This window comes from Mchenga conophoros, linkage group LG20, assembly GCF_057382185.1.
Source record: "Mchenga conophoros isolate Kocher_MC1m ecotype Shallow Benthic linkage group LG20, M_conophoros_male_GT1.1, whole genome shotgun sequence".
Lineage (NCBI taxonomy): Eukaryota > Metazoa > Chordata > Actinopteri > Cichliformes > Cichlidae > Mchenga > Mchenga conophoros.
Genome location: NC_140545.1, coordinates 25,005,668 through 25,029,824, shown reverse-complemented (window position 1 = coordinate 25,029,824; position 24,157 = coordinate 25,005,668). Strand labels below are relative to the sequence as shown.

The window sequence follows — 24,157 nt, the reverse complement described above, 5'->3', positions numbered from 1 at the left end:
CACTCTTGGGATTAGAAACATGACGTGGCATTACCTTGACCTCCAGTAAGACTGTGAGGAATCCTGAAGTTGTTTTTGATGAGGATATGCTGTTCAAGGCTAATATTTTAAAAAAGGAAAAAAAAAAAACAGGAAAAAAAAGCTTGTCTTCATATTAAATTCAGAATTAAACTTATAATCTTTCTCCACGTGCAAGGTCACAAATACTCCCATTTTATCCTAAAGATCTCCTAGTGTTATGTCACAGCAAAACAGTGCTTATAGTTGCTGGGGTATTTAAAAGTAGAATGGGAGGCAGAGCCTTCAGCTTTCAGGCCTCTCTTCTGTGGAACCAGCTTCCAGTTTGGAGTTTGGGAGACAGGGAAACCACTTTACTTTAAGCATTAGGGGTGGATGAGGTCACCCTGAAACCTCCCTCAGTTACACTGCAAAAGACTTAGGCTCCTAAGGGATCCCACTGAGTGTTTCCTCTTTACTCTGTTGCTACTGTTTATACACCACTTTGCATTTCATCATTAGTTGTTTTTATGAAATAATAGCTCTCGTCCACCAAATGACTCTTTCAGGGAAAAGAAGTGTGTACTGAATAGTAAAAGAACTGGTTGTCATTTCCCAGGTGAACCGTGTAAGGACCAGGGACTTGGACTGTTGTCTAACTGTGCCCTTAATTATGGAGGCCGGAGACAGCCTGGAATTGGTCATTAGCAGGAATCCACTGGCAGCAGCAGACGCAGAGCTGCCAAACGACTGTGACGACCCCTCAAACTCACTGTTCTGCTTCCCCAACCACGGGAACAACATAGTTGCCCTCTGACCACAAAGAGAGATTCTAACTCTGCAGTATAGGGGACCTCTCTTGAACACACACACATCACGTGGTTAAGCCCGTCACATTGTACCTCTCAGACACACCTTCACACTCATTTTCAGCACTCAGCGCACATCCACAGACTCAACCACTTTCTTCCCCTGAAAGCATCGCTCTCTGTCTCACAAAGTCACAAGTGCATGTGTTCACAATTGCCAGTTTTAGTCACTGTGTTCACATGATGCAGTTCAGGGGAGGCTCTGGCTTAAGGGCAGACTCCCCCACCCATTCCACCTCCACAGGCAAAGCCACATGCAGGCTTATATAACAGGGGAGTCATAGTGTCTGACGGAGCCAGGATGTCAAATACACAAGCCTCGGTTCTAGAGAGGCTCGAATGCTCATTGCATTCACTGCACAAGTTACCGTTTTCTTTAATAGGTTTTCTCATTCAAGGACCAAAAACCTAGCTCTGTTTTTCATTTACACATTTGCAAATAGAAGCCCCAAATGCAGTATTTCATGTGCATGTAAAACGGTCATACAGAGACACAAAGGTGCGAGTAGGCTCGAGATTCAAGGAATGTTGCACCTATTTGAGTTATTTCACCCATGACTTGGCTCACTGCCCTCGTTTCCAGTCTCTACTCCACACTGCCTGCCCTAGAGATGGGACAGTGCCTCCAAATAGACAAATGCTGTCTGATACTTGTGAGTATCATTAGCCACATTTTAAATTCCCTTATGTTAATGTCACAAATTCATAGAAAGGCACTTAATTCTTAGTTTTTAGTAATTTCATTGCTTCCGAATCACCCTAGATATCATGCTTTATTTATTTATTTTTCTGTTGACAGATTTTCAGTTTCACAACATTTGCATTTTTCTTTTTTTATTTGTGGCACCACATTTGCACCATTCCACTTTTAAGAGTTCCTATGTTCACATTTTTCACATTACTGTATGACTTTGCATGTGGCATTGCACCAGAATGACTTGGGCACTGATGCTTCCTCAAGTGAATTACACCTTTTCCAAAAAGGAGGATGAAAAGTGTTTCATTCATCTCACTCAGCTGGCTATCAGGTTATTTTTCTCTGAAGTTCCTACCAATATGTGTAAGCATGTTAAGCATGCATATGACTTGTTCGGTGAGTAAGTCACTCCATAATACGTATTGGAGTGTTATCAGTTTCCTTCAGCAGGATCATGAGCGCTTATCAACATGACACTGTTTTTATAAAAGCCTCTGAAGGAAATGTGACCTGCTGATTAAGCAGACTGCCTGGAAACAAGCATTTGTTTCACTGGGTGTGTTTGGCTCATGTGAACGTGTTTTGAGTTGGTCTGTAGGTTTCTCATAACGGGAAATTGCATCAGAGTCATCTGTGAGGCTGTAACCTCTTAATTTAAATTAAATGTCATATTTTTACAGTGGCCTGTTTTTAAGGTTTTACAGTAATTTATGCGTTGCCCCTTTTATTATAGCGTAAAATGTCATGTATGCAGTGCTTTATTTTTATTGACATGCACATCGCATGGTGTCTTGATGTAAGCTGTGATGCTGAATGTGATTTTTTTTTTTTATTATTATTATTATTTTTTTTTTTTTATAAAACATCTACATCCTCCCCAAATATGTCAGGTATCATTTCACAAGAACTTGAAAAATGTATTGGATATTTTATTTTTGTTTAATTTATTAAGTAAGAAATGTATTTCTTTTTATGACAATAAAGTTATGAGATTACAGTTGACTGATTTCTGGTTTGTGGTCGTTAATTTGATTGTCCCCGTGTGTTTGCATTAAAGCAATGAGTTACCATGACCTGGTTAACACTTGTACTTCAAGATGATTCAGGTTAATTCCTTGACACAGTGGGGACAACAATAAAATGACTGAGAAAATCCAAGTCTCTCCTGATGTTGCTCTTACTGCTAAATTACAAATATTGGAATGCTAACCATGAGTTCAGATGTTGAACATGGAAAACTTATGTTAGTATTTAATTTATGTAGACGATGCAGTTTCTCAATCCAGAAGCTAACATAGTGTCTGAAACTTGCATTCTTTTTAATGGCTACTAGGGGCTAATAGCAAAAAGAGTTCTCATCCTATTGAGGGTTTGCAGACATGTGACCACTATGTAATGTTAACTTACTGATGTGTATTACTGAGTATTGTTATGGTTACAATTTTCAGTTTTTCTGTGAAAACTGAAAATTGTAAAGCAAACCACAAATGGAGCCGGTTTGCCTGAAAAGTTTGCACTGTGCCTCCGTGATTCAGCCAACATGTTTCAAAAGGCGAAGTTCCATTTGCAGTTACGACCCCTAGGCTAGTTAGCAAGTATTTGCAGGTAAACATTAAAACCTTTGCCACAGTTGCCAATTGGTTAGCAACTGGAGGATTTTTGGTGAAGTACCTTCTTTTCAACCAATTTCATCCAACAAGAGCCACCAACTTCCAGGAACCACTACCAGCCAGTCAGGGAATACACGTTTCCCGAGCATCCAGTGGTTGCATCACTTCCAAGATGGTGGACAATTCTTGAGCAATACGAAAGACGTCAAATCAGAGACCTCAAGAGAAGTCCTATAGAAATCCAATGTTTGATTATATCACTTTTTTTTTTTTTTCTTTTTTAAATCTCAAACGTACTCTGTTTAAGAAGAGAGGATTATCTGGAGTATACAAACCACCTGTGATTGACAAGTATCACATGTCGGTTGCACATTCATCTATTTTCTCCTGCTTATCCAATCAAGGTCACAGTAGGACTGGAGTCTATCCCATTTCCCAAGGCAAATGTCCAGGATACACCCTGGACAGTTCGCCAGCCCATTGCAGGGCTATCCTGTGACGGTCACGGCTACACCAATTGTTGAATTGGCAATTAATCTAACAAGCATATCTTAGGACTGTGGGAGGAAGCCGTGGAACACGAAGGGAACCGTGCAGGCTTCACACTGCTAGCCGGGTTCAAACCCAGGACCCCCCTTGCTGTGAGGCAATAGTGTTAAGCACTGGGCCAAACCTGAAAATGTAAAATGAATTCTAGTCATTTCCATTTATGGAGAATTTGACTATGAGCCAATAAACGTGCAAATACTCAGCAACCGCTGGAGTAAGAATCTTTTTGACTTTTTGCAATTAAGTGAGCAAAATTAATACTTTTATTAAGGATATTTTTTACAGTTCATATAAATATGTTACTAAGATTAAGTGCTAAAAAAAAATATGCAGCAAATAAAAAAGATTTGTTTTTACTGTTCTGTTGAAATTTAAAAGAAGAGTGAACAGAAAAAGAGGGAAAGAAAAGAAGAAGATGAAATCAATATACAGGGAGGCCTGGGCCTGGGCCTGGGCCCCTACAGTAGTCTTTTGGCATATGGGTTGCCTCTTCAACTCAATGATTTATACTGGCGCCCTCATGCTATGCCTTTTTCTAAGCGAGTAAACATCCTATTGCTTAAGGTGATTAAATTCAATGTGAAAAATGAGCCTTGCACTTCACTCTTGACTTAAATCGATCTGCAAACCTGATTTCACAAAGGGCTCTCCCAGTTCCCTGGAATCCTTTTACACCCCTGCTTCCTCCTGCACTCAGACACTTCTTTAGAGAATCAGTGCTCCAAGGGTTTGAATGATGACACACCAGAGACCTGCCCAAATAAGTCAGCCCTGCATTTGTGTGTGCGATGTCAGAGCTGTTCCCACCTGCTACTACCAGTGAACAGTAGATTAATGGAGGGACAGACATCCTGAAAAAACTTTAGAACAGAGGTCAATGAGCCATCGCAGGGAGAGGGGAGTCAGGGTGACATTGGTGGCCTTCACCAGAGGGCGTCTAAATAAATATAGATGGCTATTTTAGGAATGGAATCACTATGCATTATGATTTGGGCAAGGAGCAAACCTCGGAACAGAAAATGGTTAAAGTGGGAGGCAGTCCCATGAGCTTATTTTCTGCACACAGGTCAAAAACATTGGTGCAACAACCCAAATTGTCCCCGTTCTGAAAGTTAAGAGCTACAAATGATACGTAGCTCAGTGTCACTCCTGGATTGGATAAGTGGAAGAAAATGAATGGTTGGGCGAACACCTAATAAAGTGTATATAAAGCATAAACTGTGAGATCTAATGATAGAAGTAAGTAGGCATAAACACAAAGAAACTCTCATAGCTTCAGAAATATCAAATACACACAAATCCAAAGAAAAATATGTTTATTTAATCTATATAGAAATGATGCAATGTGCATCTCAAAGGGAAAAACTGTGAGACAAAAATACTTTGGTACATTTAAATTTCCACATTGCAATTTTTTAAAAGGAGAAAGCAGCAGGGTACGGTGGTGTGGCGGCTCCTACACATGCTTCAGGAAAACAATCCTCAAGAAGTTGTACTGAACTATTGCAAGTTGTTTCTTTGTTATGCATTACGTATGATTAGACTACGCCACCGCTTCACTGAATATTGCACCCTGAATGTGCAAATCCGGGCTCACGATAACTGACATGTAGCGAAACACATTGGTGAGCTTTGATTAAAATAATGAATCAGTGATGGTGTTCAGATGATGTGCAGTATAAAATTGATACAAAAAGGCATATGTGATTTACAAACAATTAAAATTCTACAAATAGTCTCTCAAATACAATTGAATTAAAAGCCAGACTCCAGTGGTCGTTCTGCAGAGCGCACCTGCTACTGAAAGCACAACGGAGAGAGCTGTCAGGCGGTTTAGTAAAAACTAACGCTTCTGAGAGATGTTCCCACAGATCCCACTAACAATGAGAAATCTGAATATCTGATGGCAAGTTTCTACTTTCTATTCTGTCATCTGTCAAGAGACAACTACATACCTCATATCAAAGTTTACAATTTCAAAAAGTTAGAAGCTAAAAATATTTCTCCTGAAACATGTTGCAAATGTAGCTGCGATACTCTGCAACAATAAAAACACACTACAATAAAGGTGAAACAACATATAAAGTGCAAAGAGAGGTTTCAATAAATGCACTGGTACTGACTATAGTAGTCACACAGGCAGTGTACAAATACTCTAAAAATGCCACTTCCCTTGTTTCCCCCCCCTTTTTTTTAAATTTCCTACCTGTCGTTTTCTCTTATTTTATCTCAACTGCTTTCAGGATGGATCGTCTTAAAAAGGCATTTCTCACAGTATTTGGCCAAGACCAACTTGTAACTTAAAAGTTGTCAAGCAAGAGATTACTCTATACACTGCATATTGCTGCTTAAAATGTCATGGATATGTTCTCTGAGAGATGTAGGTGAGTGGCTTCCGCCGCAAGCGGAGGTACATTCATTTCATTGTGGCATAAAATGACATAAAAATTAGAAGTCAGTACAACAAGACCGTCACAATCACGTGAAACCTTCCACCTTTTTTTGCAGTTAATTACTCATTTAGTTTATTTAACAACATGAAAAGTGAGAATTTACTCTTTTCTTCTATAGCACTGGCAAAAAAAAAGCAAATTCCTCATCTTTCCGGAATCAACAGAAAGGTAGTAAACATTTAAAATGTTTTATCTCGAAATACTGCCCAAACTGAGATCAGTGCCAACTACAGCAACAACAACTGTAACAACAACAATATCAATATTGTAAAAAATGAAAAAAAAAATCACAAGAAAAATAAAATACAATAATAAAACCCTCTTCATAGAAATCAAACCAGACTATCTCTAACGTGAATATACCGGACAACGTAAACCTACTAAAGTTAGCAAATATGATACCACAGAAAGCACATCAATCGTATTCCTCTCACAGAGAGCGCTCACATCATTGTTTCTACAATGGTGTGGGTGGGCTTGATTAAGCCATTGTTCCCATTTGGGTCCAGGGGCTGTGTCAGCTCACTGCCCTTCAAGTTGTATTCTTTCGGGCGGGAGCTCACGCCTGACTTCGCTGGGGCTGCCACTGCTTTGATCCTCTAAAGGGAAGAAGATGAGACATTATGATCGTCAGAAACTGGGGTGGTTTAGGGCTTGAAATGACAGTTATCAAGAAAATAAACAAGGGCGGTTGATTAAGGGCAGTTTATGTGATTATTAATTATTGTGTACTTTCTTTTTAAGTAAAATGCTGAAACAAATGAACCAAAAATACATGCAAATTGCTGACTGGACTTTTCTGCTTTTGCAAAGAGCCGGGAAGTCTGTTTCCTCTTGACTTTGGATTGATTTCCCACATTTAAATCTCTTCAGGAAAGCTCCCGTTAAAAGCTCACCTCAATCAGAGGTCCCTCAGACTGCAAGATCTTGATGACCATCACCATTGGGATGCAGATCATGGAGGACAGAGCCAAAATCCAGCCCAGACCGATGGCCCAGTCAGGGTACTCATACACCTTGTTATAGGTCAATGGCTTGTACTTCACCAGTGAGAAGACAAAACAGCCCTACAGGGAGCAAACACACACACACACACACACACACACACACACACACACACACACACACACGCACACGCACACTGCATTTAGCACAAGCTGCGCCCCTTACATGTGACCTTCAGCAATCAACATTTGTCACGCCAGTTCCTCCAACACAGTGAAGTGCCACTGATCTCTCACCATGCAGAGGACAGGAGTGATTATGGACCAGCTCCATTTCATCCACGGGTTTGGTCTGTAGCCAATCATATCTTCAACTGCATCGTAGAAGTTATCGACTCCTGTTCAACACAAAACAGAATAAACAATAAGCCGAGTCTATTTGTTTCTGCAAAGTTTGCTAAAATGGTGAATAGTGCACATTAGATACCAGCGACTCTATAATCTACACGTGTTGTTGTTTCCAATGATAGAATGACCTTGGACTGCATTGGAGTTTCACTGGGTCATGGCTATCTAGTATCAATAATCTTAGCTCTGTCTTTTACATCTTAAAAGACCATTAATGGTCTTTACTGGCTGGCTATAGATTGCTGTGTGTTTAGTGCAACTGTGCTGTAGTCCACTGGTTTGTGCAAGACATTAGCTGTTGATGTGAATATTAATTCTGTTTATTCTGTTTTTACTCTTTTCCTCTTTTTTGCTGATGAATAGACAAATAACTACTATAACAGCATCAGTTCAGCACAAAAGCCCCCAGCTTCACAAATTAAATGTTGTCCGGGAACTACTTTTCTGGACCACAGAGCCTCCACCAATAAAAGGGGTGCCATTAAAGCACATGGGCATTAGCAGGGAAGGTGCAGCTTTACTTCCATTCCATTTAAGGTTTTTCTCTTCTGGCTAAATGTCGCTTTGTTAATATTGGTAGGGTACAATCTGGTGGGAGGCAACTCTCAGTGGCCAATGACAATCTAGCAGGGGACTAACTCCATCCTCACCTCCCCTCAACCTCAAAGCAAGCCCACAGTTAAAGTTATTTACTCCTGACGTCTGAAAACCTCACAAGGCCACCTTTGTTTTACACCCCAGAGATCATTAAGACCTCTTTTACGAAACTTTTTGATGGACACAACAGAAATCTATCACATCTAGAGTCACTTCCACTTACCATAAACCCAGGCTACAGCAATGCATTCAAAGAACGCAACCCACAAAAGGCACACACCACTGGCTGCATAGTAGTCAAAGAGCTGGAACACATACATGCCACCCTGGAAAAAGAGGAGACGGAAAGCTGCATTAATTATCTGTGTGTACATGTGTGTGTGTGGTGAAAAAACGGACCCCACAGAGATAGAAGGGGGTATTAAATAAGGGTGGGCGAGGGTGCTGAAAGCAGGACACAAGAATCCTGGCACCCTACCCGTAGAGTTCAACAGGTGCTAAGACGTCATTGAAGCACGGTTAAATGCTGAATGGAAAACAGCATTCCAAATTGTTCCATTCTGACATACCGGATGTGTGTGTGGTAGTGTGCTAGGAAGCCATATTTGGCTATGACAATACAGCAGCAGAGAGGCATGTAGAAAATGTGCGGGGTTATCGCTGTTGTTCATCTGTTCCTTTTCCTTATCTTAACAGGACAGCCATCAGAAGTATGTGCGCTAGTGACTGCTGATGGACTTACTTTTGTCACCATGGCGAGTCCCAGGAGATAGCTCATGAAACACATCACAGCTATGAAGATCTCTCGCCGATAACCTTTCCTCAGGACGGCTGGATACAGATCCACAATAGAGGTGATCTGACCTTCCACTTCAACAAACTGTGGGGACAAAAGCAAAAAAAGTTCTCAGAGAATTTAAAAAAGAAAAAAACATTTAAAAATGTGCATATCTTTCTGCGTGTGCGCAGCTCTTGTTTTGCCTCCACAAACGAGTGATTAGAGAATGAGGGCCGTCTTTGTTGGGCAGTAATGAGAATTTAAACAAGGCTCCTCTCTGCAACACTGGCTTGTTGCTACCAAGACACAAGAGCAACAAAACAGTGAATCACTGTCTCTGTCTGCTTGTCTGTGTAACACTCTCGCTCCCCTGTGTCTCCTCATTGCCTCATAAGCAACAATATGTTTCAAGAAAACTATAAATTTCCTCACAGAGAACACGCTCCTTTGTTGCACAATAACAAAGAAAAAAACCCTTACACAACTGTGGCATGTATGTGTGAGCGAGGTTAACAATATATAGCATTCAGGAGTACAAATGTGCATATAATTTACGGCCAAATAAATGCACCCACACACACTGGCATTAGTTCTCTCATGGAAATAGCAGCACTTGCATGAGCTTTTACATGTACTCAAATTTAGAGTGCTGGCCTGATCTTGCAGCTGACTGAGATGAGGAGCTTGCCATGTGCAGGAGTAGAATTACACTTGAAGGCAGGAAATGTGATATAGCTGGAGAATCCCTTGGGAGTACACTTGTGTTTTGTCTACTTAGATTATCTTGTCTTAATCAGAGCTCTGCCTCGTATGAAAGCTAGGCTGCTTGCGTACAAACTATTATCCTTACTTTTATTAACTAAATGTTTGGACATCCACCAACTTCCACAAAGGAACTGTGATCCTTAAGGAATCAAATGTGGTAGTAAAATGCCTTTGTTTAAACCGGTTTCTTGTCTGTCAGTCATCTGATAACTTAGAGAGGTTAGAAACAGAAAGGAGAGACACTAAATGTGTTTTACGTATTCGGTCAATGATCTCACAGACTCTTGGAGGTGTCCGTCTCAAATTAACGGGCACAAGACCAAACAACTGTTCTGAGGATAGCTTTACACTACAGCAAAAACACTGACCTGGCTGTCAAGGCCCAGAAGCAGCAGCATGATGAAGAAGAGAATGGCCCACAGGGTTGGCAGTGGCATCATGGATACAGCTTTAGGGTAGGCAATGAAGGCCAAGCCGGGACCTGGAAGGAGAACAGAGAGGGGATGGGGAGAAGGGAGAGAGGACAGAATTAACATTTCTATCTAATTTTGGCTTGGCCGATACAGTGTGAGGGAATGGTAAAATAAAGTAGCAAAGAGCAAAGGAAATACTGCGTTATGGCCAACAAGACATGGAATAGCTCTAACTGTGTGAAATGGTTCCTTTTTTTTTGCTGGCCATATATTAAAACCATCTTTAGATTGGTTTTTAATCTAATTTATCCTCTGTAGCACAAGCAACAAAAATCAACAAAAATACATACTTATGTATACAATGTAAGTATACATACTTCACACGTAACATATTACATAACTGCCGACTGTTACTCAGTGTATATTGCCTTTCTTACTGTACAAATCACAGCTGCCTGACAGAATATTTACAGCTCATTCATTCTGAACATGAGTTTATCAGGATGCATTTCGATAAGCACTCAGTATCTGTGACATGCTGGTTTATTATCACTGCATCAAGGTGTGCAGTGATAATAAACTTAATTTAAACAAAGCAGACATGGATTTTAGCAAAGCAATGAACCAGTTCAGTGAGATATTATAAGAGCATCAGAAAGAGACTCCATCAATTGAACAGCTGAGAAAAATGTAGGTCAAAATATTTGAAAAAACATATACATATAGATATATAGATATATTTTGGTTTCCATATATGATGGAAGCAGCATAGAATTAGTGTTCATTTGATTACTTTATTATATTCCAGATAGCAAAACTTCTAACTTAAACTGAGCAGAGAAAGCATGCTTAAAGAAGACACCTCCCCTTCAAAGTCAACATAAGAAATAGAGGAAGACAGATCCAGAACCAGTGGCGTCCATCTCAGGAGATCCACAGCTTGTTAGCAGAACTGGGCTTACAACATACAGTTACATACATACAGTAAAGGGCCAGTCTTCTTAGCAATGGTCCAAAAGATAAAGTTACTGAATGGCATGAGGAGGATGACTGTGGGACAGACTGGTGCCACTGAACAGCTGTAGTAATGATGACAGCACAGTGCAGGAGCTCTTTAACGCCGCAGTTCATTGTGTAGCTAAAACACACAGCATCTCACCAATGCCATGAAATCTGTCCTTAGAAAACGTGGATCACACTTTGTAGAAATAAACCTGTTTCTTTGAGGCTTTTGTTCAAGGAGTGCGCAGTTGCCGATACCTCTACGTTGCTAGATTTCGAGACTTACATAAGCTACTTCTTTTAAATTGAATTGAATTTTCAATTTTTCCAATTGTCTTTTTTTTTTCTTTTCTTTTCTTTTTTTTCCGGGCAGCAGCACCCACCATCACTGCTGCCATCACCTTGGACCCTCGTACCTGACTCTGCCACATCGGCAATGTCCACCCCTTGTTCTTGTGCCATGAAGCCCAGGACGGAAAATATTGCGAAGCCAGACACAAAACTGGTACCGCTGTTGAGGCCTCCCAGCAGCAAACAGTCCCTATGTCACACATATGTCATGGAGGTTGTTAATGAACACAGGTGGAACCGAAGTTCCCATTTTCTTTTCACGCAACCGAGTTGCTGTCACTACTAGACTCCCACTCGCCCTAGTGGAAACACAGCTCACCTGTAGCAGTTGTATTTGTACTTGTTGTAGCTCCCCAGTGACGTCATGGCGCCCAGGCAAATGGCATAGGAGAAGAAAATCTGGGTTCCTGCATCAATCCACACCTGAGAAGTAGGATGTGATTGCTGATTTTTCAAGATTTCAAAAGATTGCCTTAACTCTACAATCACTGATACATGCTTAGGGGTAGTAAAAATAAGGTTAAGTACTCCATCATCATCATCCTATCATCTTGTTCTATTATATCCAAAACACAGAAAGCTGTGACCAGTAAAATTCAAACAATGAACTGAAAATTGCTCGAAAGCTAAAAATCGTGACCATGTTGTTTGACTTGGAGAAGGAGCATGTGCATGATGTGAAGGTGCAGTAAAGCCATAAACAGCAGCAGTGGAATATCTTAGTTTAGCAAAAAGTCTGGGAACAAAAGGAAACAGACGGCCTCTGACTCTTTCCAAAGGTAATAAAATCCACCAGCAAAATCCAGAGATCACTTCGTCTTTTTAAAAATATATGGTCAGAGTCATGCCTGTAATGTAAGCATATTCACTTGCTATTGCAACTGTATCCTATTAAACTGCTTCATTGCTGCCTTGTTTAATCTTTTGGTTTAATGGACTAAAGTTATATTCTCTTGATTTGTGAGCTATGCAGGTGCTGTTTGGGATCTTTATGTGTGAACGGCTTCCTTTATATAATTTTATATGGCCCAGAGACTATTGTAGGAAGCTTTAACAGATCAAATAAAAAAGGTTTTCATTCTTACCTCTGGATCTTGTAGGCGGGTTACGTTAGGGTAAAGGTAAAATTTGATCCCTTCTCTGGCTCCAGGAAGCGTCACCCCACGCACCAGCAGTACAATCAGCATGACAAATGGGAAAGTTGCTGTTATATACACCACCTAGACCGGACAAAGGATTTATTAGCTAAAAACAATGAACAACATTTACATGGTTATGACTCATCACTGTTGAGATATAGTGCGATAAACGCTTCTTCATTTTTTAAGTTTCATTTCCACTCATATTTGTCCAGCTCCAGCTCAAAGGAAACATTGTTCTTATTGGGTGATAACAATTTCCCCCAACGAATAGCTGAGTGGAGGGCCTAGATACACTTCTTCTATAAGAAAAGTCATGCATGACACAGTATAACGTGGCATTCGTGCAATCTGCATACAATAAATCCTGAATTGTTAGCTGATTAAAGGTTAAATCATTTTAAGACAAGTTTGTCACAAAAATAGGGAAATACGCACACCTCCAGTTCCTAATAGAGTTATCCATTTTCAAAGACTTTCAAAGCCTTTTGCCTCTAACCCATTTTCGGGTCTGCTAACAGAAACAAAGACAGGACTAAGGAGCGCCAGTCAAGTGTTTACAGCAGACAGTGTGTCTAGCCAAGGACTGACTTCCAGGACAACGTGGAGGTCTGTGTCTCTTAATCATCTTTATTAACCTTGTTTCCAAGCATGTGGGCTTTCTCTGAGCAGCAGTGTTTTGTCACTGACTTGTTAGGGAAAAACTAAAAAACTGCATCCAAGCAACCCAAAAAGTACAGGGTGTGTTGATGAGTCACACTCACTTTCCCTGTGGACTTGACTCCCTTCCAGATGCAGAAAAAGCAGATGACCCACACTGCCAGGAGACACAGTGCTAAGTCCCACTTCAGGGGCCCTATGTCTTCAATTCCAGTGGAGATGCTTAGGACGTTGCGTCTGCAGAGAAAACGTATGTAAGTGCCTAACTAACAATTCACAAATTGCGATTAGATCCAAACACATTACAAAGCAAATGTGCATGGAAAAAAACCCAAACTTTTCTTCAATTTAATTTCACAGTTACGGTCTAACTTTGAGGATGAACTAGCATAATGCAGTGCAAACCAAGTTTATATTAAACTAGTGGAGAACTAGTGCTTTCTAAAAGTAAACACTCCCCTTGCAAGAATGTTGCTGTTCAAACACATTTACACAAGCAAGATAAAGAAGCACTGTTACTTTGGTATACTGAAGAGCAGAGGTGTGGACTCGAGTCACATGACTTGGACTCGAGTCAGACTCGAGTCATTAATTTTATGACTTTAGACTTGACTTGAAAAAATGTTCTAAGACTTGTGACTTGACTTGGACTTTTACACCAATGACTTGGGACTTGAATTGGACTTGAACCGGTTTACTTGAAAAGACTTGATATTTTACCCCAAATATAAAATTTAACATGCATATTATATAGAGATTGAAAATGTGACGTCATTCACGGGTAGAACCGCAAAGGATTCTGGGAACTCGTGGCAAGCGGTACTAGCGCACGCAGGCTTTCAATTGAAATCAGTCACACAGCGATAAAAAGAAACACAAAAATGTCAAGAAGCTGTTGTATTATTAACTGCAATAGCCGGTCGCATGACAGCCACGGGAAGCCGACGAGTAAAGAGATCGGTTGTTATCGGATTATGTCGTTGAAGAGAAATTGTTCGAGCCATGTTTCCAAAGTAACAAAGACGCGACGGATGGTCTGGATTGCAGCCATTCAAAGATCAAATATAACGTCCCAGAACACTCCAGCTCACAGGTTAGTCTGCTCCAAGCATTTACACAAAGGTCAGTGTCTTTTAGTACTTAATACGTCATTTTCATAACATAATTGGTGATATAGGTTACAAGCAAGTCTGGCGCTGAACAGAAATTGTCGCGCTATGCTCCTTTATTTATTGTGCATAAATAGTGAATTGTCCTGACACAATATTGCGTTTCGCTTCTGTTATTATGGTACACTGACAAAAACACATACTTTTATTCACAGGATAAAACAGGTTTTTTGTATCACTAATTGCCCAGTACGATTACAGCATACAGTATTATTGTCACTGCTACATTTCTGTGATGCTACCAGAAATTATTTCCACTACTAATTAATTACCGTTGAGCTCAAAGGTCCTATTAATAAACGGTTAACGAATGTGTATTTATGACGACGATTTGTGAGACTGGTAAACTTATGATACGTACGATGGTCTTTCGTTCTACACGGTGCATTTCAAGGTCCTGCACCCATCCATCGGTAAACTGTACCTGGGCTTGTTGCAGTGACCTGAAGTTACTAAACTTCATGAGTGTGTGCACTCACTCCAAGAACCGTATAATTATAAATATGCATATAAATATGCTAAGATGAGATAGCTGACTTCATCTAACTAGCAAATGTTTTCCAGGCTACGTTGGTGATACAGTTTTTTTTAATATGTATGATATTTTTGTCATGCGATTTTAAAGCCGGTCCTACAACCGCATCCAAGAATAACATGCAGCTTATCTCAGAACTGTCGGTGAAAATTATTCTTGGAGCTAGGTTTAATTGAGCTGCATTTTAAAGAGGTGCAATTTCACAATTTGTGTATATTTTCTACGTTCACTATTTTGTCATGTGTTGAGAAAAACACAGATTTTAAAATTACATGGTCTAATATTTACATTTAGCATAACTGCAACATTATTTTTTCGTTTTTTTTTTTTAAAGACTCGAAAGGACTTGAAATTCAAAGTTTCAGACTTGTGACTTGACTCGGACTTTTACACCAGTGACTTGAGACTCGACTCTGACTTGCCTGACATTACTTGAGACTTGACTTGAGACTTGAGGATAAAGACTTGAGACTTACTTGAGACTTGCAAAACAATGACTTGGTCCCACCTCTGCTGAAGAGTGGATATGTGGGTGTGTGTGTGTGTGTGTGTGTGTGTGTGTGTGTGTGTGTGTGTGTGTGTGTGTGCCACTCACTCCCAGAACTCGGTGACGGGGGAGGTAAAGTTGGTAGCATTGGCTGCCAGCCAAAGGGTCTTGTTCTTGCGCACTGTGTCCTCTACACAGTGCTCTGTGTTCCAAGGCTGCTTGCATTTTGCCCAGGGGAGCTCGGGCTGAAAGCACTGAAACAGGTAGTAGAGTCCCCAGGCCAAGATCACAATGTAGTAGATGTTTAGTAGAGACACGATCACGATAGAGGCATAGCCAATACCTGGAGACACAATAAGAGGGCGGGCAGATTTGAATTTTAAGGTAAAACTTTCTTTTAACATTCGAATCAGGCTTTGTGTCGGCTTCGTTTAAAGCTGCAGTAACAGATTTGTGACCACTTGGGGGCAGAAAAATTGCTGTGAACACAACATTGACAAAACACGTGATTCAGTTCTCCTTTTTTGTTCAGCTGCTCACCTACCCTATCGGTTTTTTGTTTTTATTACTGCCTATTGTGAGAGCTCAGTCAGAGTGAACCAAAACAGGAAATTAAAACAATGCAAAGTATACAAAACGGCACACATAATTTACTGCAGAGATGGGTTAAAATTCCATGCGTGTTCATCAAAACAAGCTGATGGGAAATTAGTCATGTGAGCCTCTGTTTATTTCAAAATAATGATAATTGCCACTTTAAAAGAACATGAAAATATTGTGAAGTTACAGCAGCGACACGGAGTGTGGTCAAAGGTGAACAAGAAGACTTTATTCGAACTCGAACACAGAGGAACACAGCCCAGGCTTCACTTGACTATCTACTGTTATAATGTCCTTAGTGTTTTTAAGTTATTTTTAGATGACTTTGCTGGGAACCTGGACACAAACACCCCGGTACTCTTCCATTGCTTTGGAGTATTTTTAAACTTATCATCTCTTTCACTCCCACCTCCCCCTTCCTACATTCCAAATGCAAACTGATAGACGACGCACGCGGTCCACATGAGTAAAGTCGCATATTCCCTGTGCGATAAAAACACATTAAGGTATGCTGAACAGCACAGAGAGCTGTGATTGGTCAATTCCACAGCAAACTGGGGACTTTCTCTATAACAGCAGGTGGGCAGACATCAGCTTCGGCATTCTTTGGATAACAGGGACCGTTGACAGCTGCTGGAGATCCGGGAGCCATGCAGTTTCCTCTTGCGTGATGTCCCACGTGTGAACATGAGTAAGAGTGTCAAAGCAGCTGCCACGGGTGTGGTGCGTCAGTGCTTGTCTACAGCTGTCATTCAAATGTAAAGGGATGCATATAAGCGGTCCGGCAAGAGCTCAAGTAAAGAAATCAGGTGACAAAAGAGCAACTGAGGCAGTGCTGTCCCGCAGTACTCACAGTTTTGATTATATCTCATAATCCAAAACAAAACAAGCAGGCACGCTGCAGCTCCATGGCAACAAAATGATCAGAGTCTCATGCAGCAGGTTTGCACGAGACTCTGATCATTGCTAGGCAACTTTTCCCCCCTCACAGTCTGTTTCTATGGCAACCAAGAACTCATCAGTCGATTTCAGCAGGCGCATTTTGGGGGAGAGACGCGACACTTATTAAGAACAGACATCTATGAGAGAAAACTTGCTGTCCTCTCCCACCCAGCAAAGAACCATTTATGTGCTAGATACTAAACAAATAAGCTATTCGTGTTGTTGTGCTGAAGCACGCACAAAGCGGAAGTTCACAGCAGTTCCAGCTGTTTGGTGGCTGGCACATGTGCTCCTGCTTGTAGGAAAAATTTAGGTAAGTGTGTGTGTTGTTCTTTTTTTCTTTGCTTTCTGTATGAATAATATAAGCTTGCATTATGTTCAAGAGTTAGAATAAGCTGGGGACATGTGATCTTGTCTGCATGAGGACTGAGCATTGTGCATGTGTAGTAGAGCTATAACTGGGTTTTTAATGTTTTCTTTTTTAAAAAGAGGGGGAAATAAACCTAATATATAAACATGGGTATCCTCCAGCCGAAGCTCCAAACCTCGATATTCAGGAATTTTAATTCTTAGCTTCTGCATTTCTGCATTCTTTGTGATGTAACCTTCACAACACAAAGCAGACTAATGGGGTAAGACTGGTCTAATTGTACTGGCAGAGAGAAGAGGACAACTCGGCAGAACACGCTGTCCAAAAGATGAATACTGGACTGACACAGGAGGAAAATGAGGGCAGAAACCTCGCTCAGACAAATGAGGCTTTTACTCAGTGTTAAATATTAAACGAACAAGGTGGGGAACATTTGTGCAGAGGTTTTATCCTTCTTTCTGTGGGTGAGAAGTTTGTGTTTGTGTGTTTGAACTGACCAGTGAAGATGGGGCAGAGCTTAGCCCAGCAGGTGATCCCTCCCTCAGAGGTGTACTGGCCCAGTGCGACTTCCAGGAAAAACACCGGCAGACCACCCCCGAAAAGGAAGATGAAGTAAGGGATAAGAAATGCACCTGAGGGAATTCAAGCACGATTGAGTTCAGATATTTTGTGACCTTAATCTTGATCTTTTTTTTTATTCTATCTGTTGTGCATCTATTACGTACCGCCACCATTTTTATAACAAAGGTAAGGGAAGCGCCAGACGTTTCCTAATCCGACAAAGCCTCCGGCCACGGACAGGACAAAGTCGAGCTTACTGGCCCACTTCTCCCTCTGAGGAGCTTTGCCTTCTGCCTCATCCTCAGGTCTCGTACCTGGGCTCTTCCCTGGTGAAGGTTTCAGAGTGTCCTTGTGAAAGTCCTTCAGACATTGAAGCTTCTCTTTTTGTGCCATGCTGCAGGCAAAGAAAAAAAAAGACACAGTGATACAAACAAAAGGAGAGAGGTGAGCGGGAGACGCATTAGGGAGATAATGCTATCTCCTGACTGTGTTTCGGGTTGCTTTGCGAGCGCATAATATACACGACAATGCTGCTAATCTTGCTAATCTGAGCAACTCATGCCTGGAGGTCATTCAGACTATAGAAATGGTTGGTGAGCAGATTTGCCTTTGACAAGAGAGCAGATCCAGTATGGAATACGTTTTAGGCAAGAAGAGTCAAAATGCAAATTCTACAATTTTACCAAGAGACATCAAAACATCAGCGCTACAGATTGCAACAGAATACACTGGTGCAATCACACAGTGAAGAAACCCACTGTCCTTCTTACTCTGTCGCAATAACCCACAGATGAAGAAAATCATTTGGTTTTAAACACATGCTGTAAACCACAGTTAAATTACACTGTTGTAATTCAGATGAGTGTTTTTTTACAATGCAATGAAAGACTTTATGAACCCGAGTTAACCTGAAGGATCTCTGTTTTTTTTTTTTACCACATCAGTAGCGACTCAGTTCAACAGGATCCAAATTTAGAGAGGACGATATCCTTGTACATTTCCCGTAGTGCTGGCTACTCTCAAGAAGCTACAACAGCCTAAGTTAACTCGAGTGTTTACAGTGTAAACCATCTTTCCACGAAAGAAAGGATTTGTTAATACGGGTCGAGGTATCCTATTGCGCTGCATGAGCCAAAAAGAAAAAAGCAACCCTAATAGGGTAGGAATAACTGTGTAACGCATGGCAAAGCTGAATATAATTTAAGTTCCCGGCCAGCGGGTGTTTTAGAAAGAACAAAGGAGCCATAATGACAAAGCCATAATTAATTAATAAGATATGAGATTGAATCTGATGCTACTGAGAATGAGTTGGCACAGAAAAATCAGATACTTCCTCTTAACAAAGATCAGGTGATGAAAAGCATGTGCAGAAACTAACTAATCTAAGTTCAGTTCCTCTTGACACCTAGTCAAGAGAACTTTTTTATAGAGACAGTTAAAAAAAAAGAGGCAATTGAATTTACAATCACACTTTCATCTCTCAGGAAATGGACTTTAACCAACAACAACATTGGGGAAAAGATTCTCTGAGAGCTCTCACATGTCTCCTCACTAAATTGGTGCACACTGTGAGCCATCTTATTCTGAGTTTTCTCTCTTCCTGTTATGCATGACAAGTTCACTTGAATTGCTTGCCATTCTCAGGCTTGCTTACATAACTGGATCAGTTCTGTTTCTCATCCTGTTTCTCTCTCGCTCTCTCTTTATCCCTTTTACTCCCCTCCTTTTACTCTCGTCCACTCAGCGTAAGCTTTCACTTGCCTGCCTCGTGTTAGGAAGCTATAGATTTAAGCGAACAGTCCTTTGGGCTGGCCCCAGATATAGCTCACAAAAAAATCCCTAAGCCTTTAAGAACGAAAATAGTGGACTTGTTGAGAATCCTCAGTGATGAATGTAAAATTACTGCCTTTCTTCTTCATGTCAATTTGCATCACAAAAACAACAACAACAACAACAACAACAACAAAGCCTATTCACAGTTCTTTCACACTGTATTTAATCTGACAAAGCTGTGACTTCACACACACAAGCTGTACCCGGTAAAATCAAATCTCCCCTCAGAAAAACAATACAAAAAACTTACATTTCCTTCATGGCTGCGACTATGTATAGTGTTCCTCTCTCTCAGCTGTCACCATTCCTCTGTACTGAATGTCTTTATGCTGCCAGGGTCAGAAGAAGTGAAGCTGACAGCAGAGCCCGCCCCTTGGCTAAAGACAATTAAACCCAAAGTAGAGATTGGACACAGCTTTCCTCTGACAGACAACTCAGGTACCAACGTGGGAGACTGTAAATTTCCACTTACAAGTCTCTGCCCACAAACATACAAACTGCCAAGTGGTGGGGGGTGAGTGTGTGTCACACAAGCAATGCATACACATACTATTTATTCATGTTGTAGACACAGAGGACATTTCAGAGGAAGCGACTGAGAGTCCTTGACTGGTTTATGATCTGCTACAAAGTGACCAACTGAATGAAGCATTGAGAGGTTGTTTGTTTATTTGTTTGTTTGTTTGTTTTAGACACTTAAACAGAACTGAAAAATGAATTTCACTTCCACAACCGCACTTCCTTTTAAGAGAGATCCTCATGTGAAAACTAATTTAATTTAAGACCATGTCGAGATGTCCTCTGTCCTTTCATGACACGTGGCGTTTAATCTGGGAAATGTAAACAAGTACAGTATCAACTAATAACAATGCCAAATAAGGTAATGTGTCTCCTCTGCTTGTTAATGGTCTATTGGGATGCAGTTCATTGCTTCAGTGGCTCACAATGGCTGGCATGGAAAAGTCTGTTTAAACTCCACTGGAGGATTTACACAGTTAAATGAGGGACATGAACCGGCTGGTGACAAGCTGCTGGTTAAATACATCTTTGGCACCTCTTGGATTCATTATCCATACAGTATGTTCCTCAGTGTCATGCTCTATATACTATTTGGGTTATGCCAAGTTAGGTCACACAATTTGGCTAATAATTAGCCATGGATTCTTCATAACGCATCCTGCCATTCCCACCAGCAGTTACATCATCAATAATCACTTTGACCTGATTTTAATGACAACCATACACGCCCATGTCATAACACTACCTCCACCATGTTTGACAGATGATGTGGCATACTTCTTATCATGAGCTCTTTCTCTCCGTCTCCATACTTTTCTCTTCCCATCATTCTGGTTAATACTTCAAGTTAATACTTGTAAATTCAACACTCTGAATCAGCTTCAGATATGTCTGCTTCATCTGAAATAAAAAGGAAACACGCCTCACCTGGAAATTTAACTGCTTGTCAGTCAACTGTCCAATTAGCTTTAGCCTCTGAAAATGGGACTAAGCAATGAAAAATGGGTGTAATTCCTAAAATGTTAATGCATTTTAACTCCTAAATTAAACATCCAAGCCTGTATTTCAATCACATATTGACTGCTCGTCTTAAAATCCTCTCAGGCCATACTCTAAAAATGGTGTCTCTGTCTAACAAATTATGAACTTAACTATAACAATGTCAAACTGGATGGGTAATGCAAATCGTGAATATACTTTGTTCTTTCACCTACTACTTCTTTTTTCCCTTTAAGAATTGCGTTTTTGTTTTTCTTACAGGCTTTCACATCTTGTCTTCTGCAATTTGGCTAAAGTGTCGGGTTTAAAACTGATGCTCACTTTGAGATGATCAGGTCTGTGTGCAGTCTGAACAACACATGTAAATTCACTTATATAGTACATGTTATTAAGCTTTAATTCAATGTTCTTTGCATAAATAAACAACCGAATATGCATGCTGTTGGACTGTGGGAAGGAATATGGAGGAACTGGAGGGAAGCTATGCAGGTGCAGGGACAAAATGCAAATGCTACACATAAAGGATCCAACTGGTGAGAAGCTTCAAAGCCAGACCTTTTTGAAACGGGAGTTCTAACAACCACACCACTGCACCATCAGCAATAAAGGAATAAAAATGTAAAACATATCACATATATGACACAAGTGGACTTGATGTTCATTAGATTGACCACACAGCAGCCTTTTATTAAAAAAAAAAGTAAGTAAAGAAACAGAAGCTGTTGTGATGGGTATCTAATCAGAAGGCAGTTTAGAAAGGAGGATCACAGTAACTGAAGGTCCCCTTGCCAAAGTTGGATGGGGTACAGTTTAAAGACCTTTCATTTTGAAGGGGATTCTGTGTTGTATCAGCAGTCAGCTAATATATTAAAATGTTTGTGTTTTGTGTTGTTGTATTTGAAATGAAGAATTGCAGTAATCCAGGAAAACACTAACCATCAAAGAAAATCAAACAGCATCGCCTCCTAATTTAGCGAAGAATCCCAATTTATTTTCAGGTTTACAAGGAGTTTCACAGTAATATATGAAACTACTACACATGTCACAAGTTCACAAACAAAAACACTTTTTTAAGTCAGCCTTCAAGAAACCTTGTGAGCACCTCACACCCTCCGAAGGGCCAATTCGGGGACTTTATTTTCAGCACCAATGCCAAAAGAGGTACAGCGACCCCTGAGGTTTCATCTGCTGAGAGGGCGGACTGGTGTTACTAAAGGACACACGCCAATCAATCATACACTGGCTGAGGCGGAGACAGAAGAAGTAGGTTAAGTATGTGTCACTAATATATAAGCTAGTAAACGTCTTAGTTCATCACACCTACTTCAGCATTCACTCAGCTAATGATTTGTGGCTGAGGAAAGCGAAGGTGCACCTTCACATTTTCCTCATCCTCATCACATATCACTGTGAACGCACCGCCCCTGAACGCACCACAGCAGCTCAGCAAATACGACCAAACTGAAACTGGAAACGCTGTCTTATCAGACACGATGAACAGGCAAAAGAGGATTCAAAGACCAGAACTTCGCTCCTTTCCCTCCCTTTTTTTCAGTATATGACCAAAACATGCCCTAATTTAGTCACGTCGTTTGTATGGCAGGGCTGAAACAGTGTTGCTTCTCTGTAACGGATAAGCGCACAGCATCATGTGAAAGAAAAAGAGGAAATGTTTTCAGCTTTTTATGAGCGAATAAAAAGGATCAGCAAGCTTACTTTCCGCATCAGAACACTAAATATTAAACAAACAACAACTTACATTTGGATTAATTAGGGTTTCTCCTATCACACATTTTCTCCTATTAAAACATAGTCTATTAACCTCATGCACTCAATGATATATTAAGAATATATAGGATTACCCGTCCTCTTACTTTTACTAAGCAGCCTGTTGTTCCTTGTTTGGTAGCCTGTGTTTAACGACGAGTCATACAATGTAATCTACTTTTTTTCTCCCCCCAAGATCGCTGATTCAATGAGCGTGTGTGCGTTTAATATCAGTTTGAGTGGAAAATCACTAGCTTCTCCATGCAACTCTTAAAGTGGCAGTCTCCCTGCATCCGCCCTTTTACCTGATTCTCTTGACAGCTTCTGACTGACAGACCGATAACGACCGGCAAACGTTATAAACCATCATGCGGCATTGATCAGGGATTTGCAAAAGTGCAGACGATGAACATTTATAGGGCTAAATTTAATTTAACGTGACAGTGAAAAGCACCATAGGAAATAAACCAGAATTACGCAAGTGAATTCGGTATGACTTAATGGCTTTATTGGTGGTTTATAAATGATTGACTATGTGCAGTATCGATCAATTATTATCCAATACTGACATACAAGTGGAAAATTACAGCGGGAAGCTATCTATCATTTCTAGTAATGTTGATGTTATGGCAATCAATTAATAAACTGTTGCTTTCTGATAAGGTGGTTCACCTCTCATTAAAACCTAGAGTGGTTCCCAGGGGATGAATATCCTACTATCTCGTTGTCTAGCACCACCATAAGGCTCATATTTTCTAGTCAAATGGTGTAAAATTAGATTTGATTTTTCACAGGATGAAGACATTTTGAACAGGTGATATAAGCAAAAGCACAGGAGTAGCCTAATGTCATTAACAATGACTGTGCTCCTTGTAGGTATATAAGTAAACCGTGGCATTGTGCCATGAGACCAATCGAAGGACCCTTAACCAACCACACCTGATGGAAAGAAGCCATTTTTACCCATTTTGAATGTCTGGCCTATGTATATGGGTGTGATTGCAACTGCGACGGGGAGGGGGAGGTCGCCGAGATGTCCCAGCTGCGTCCTCGCCGACCGACCAACCGCTGCTACCGGTGCGATGAGCCTGGCCACGTGGCGCGTGACTGCCCAGCACCAGCCCCGAAGACCAGAACTACGCA

The 24,157-nt window shown here is 40.7% G+C and overlaps 2 protein-coding genes across 7 annotated transcripts in view; one reads left to right on the top strand and one right to left on the bottom strand.

Annotated features, from left to right (window-relative positions):
* The window catches only part of LOC146550913 (glutamate receptor-interacting protein 2-like), a 33,187-nt gene extending 30,622 nt beyond the window's left edge, over nt 1-2,565 (top strand). For all 5 annotated transcript variants that reach the window (XM_085259392.1, XM_085259393.1, XM_085259391.1 and 2 more), the window contains exon 24: nt 617-2,565. In XM_085259392.1, coding sequence (XP_085115518.1) covers nt 617-814 — 198 coding nt within the window. In that variant the 3' untranslated portion in view covers nt 815-2,565. The remainder of the gene's footprint in view (nt 1-616) is intronic.
* Nucleotides 2,566-5,021: 2,456 nt separating this feature from the next.
* Nucleotides 5,022-23,241, bottom strand: slc6a6b (solute carrier family 6 member 6b). 2 transcript variants are annotated; one of them, XM_085259397.1, is made up of 14 exons: nt 23,122-23,241; nt 18,061-18,290; nt 17,833-17,967; nt 15,532-15,766; nt 13,337-13,469; nt 12,519-12,653; nt 11,753-11,856; nt 11,499-11,623; nt 10,036-10,148; nt 8,867-9,004; nt 8,348-8,450; nt 7,417-7,517; nt 7,072-7,242; nt 5,022-6,774 (listed from the first exon to the last, which is right to left on the bottom strand). In XM_085259397.1, exons 2-14 carry the CDS (start codon nt 18,287-18,289, stop codon nt 6,619-6,621), a joined length of 1,878 nt encoding a protein of 625 aa, XP_085115523.1. In that variant the 5' UTR covers nt 18,290; nt 23,122-23,241; the 3' UTR covers nt 5,022-6,618. The 2 variants fall into 2 exon arrangements, with proteins under 2 accessions (XP_085115523.1, XP_085115522.1); XM_085259396.1 differs by lacking the exon at nt 23,122-23,241 and adding an exon at nt 19,980-20,131.
* Nucleotides 23,242-24,157: the final 916 nt, after the last annotated feature.

Excerpts from the sequence above, each read along its gene's own strand:
- slc6a6b (XM_085259396.1), bottom strand. Across the intron at positions 12,654-13,336 it reads GAGTCAAGTCCACAGGGAAA|GTGGTGTATATAACAGCAAC; the intron begins GTGAGTGTGACT and ends TGTCCGGTCTAG. Across the intron at positions 10,149-11,498 it reads TGCCGATGTGGCAGAGTCAG|GTCCCGGCTTGGCCTTCATT; the intron begins GTACGAGGGTCC and ends TTCTCCTTCCAG.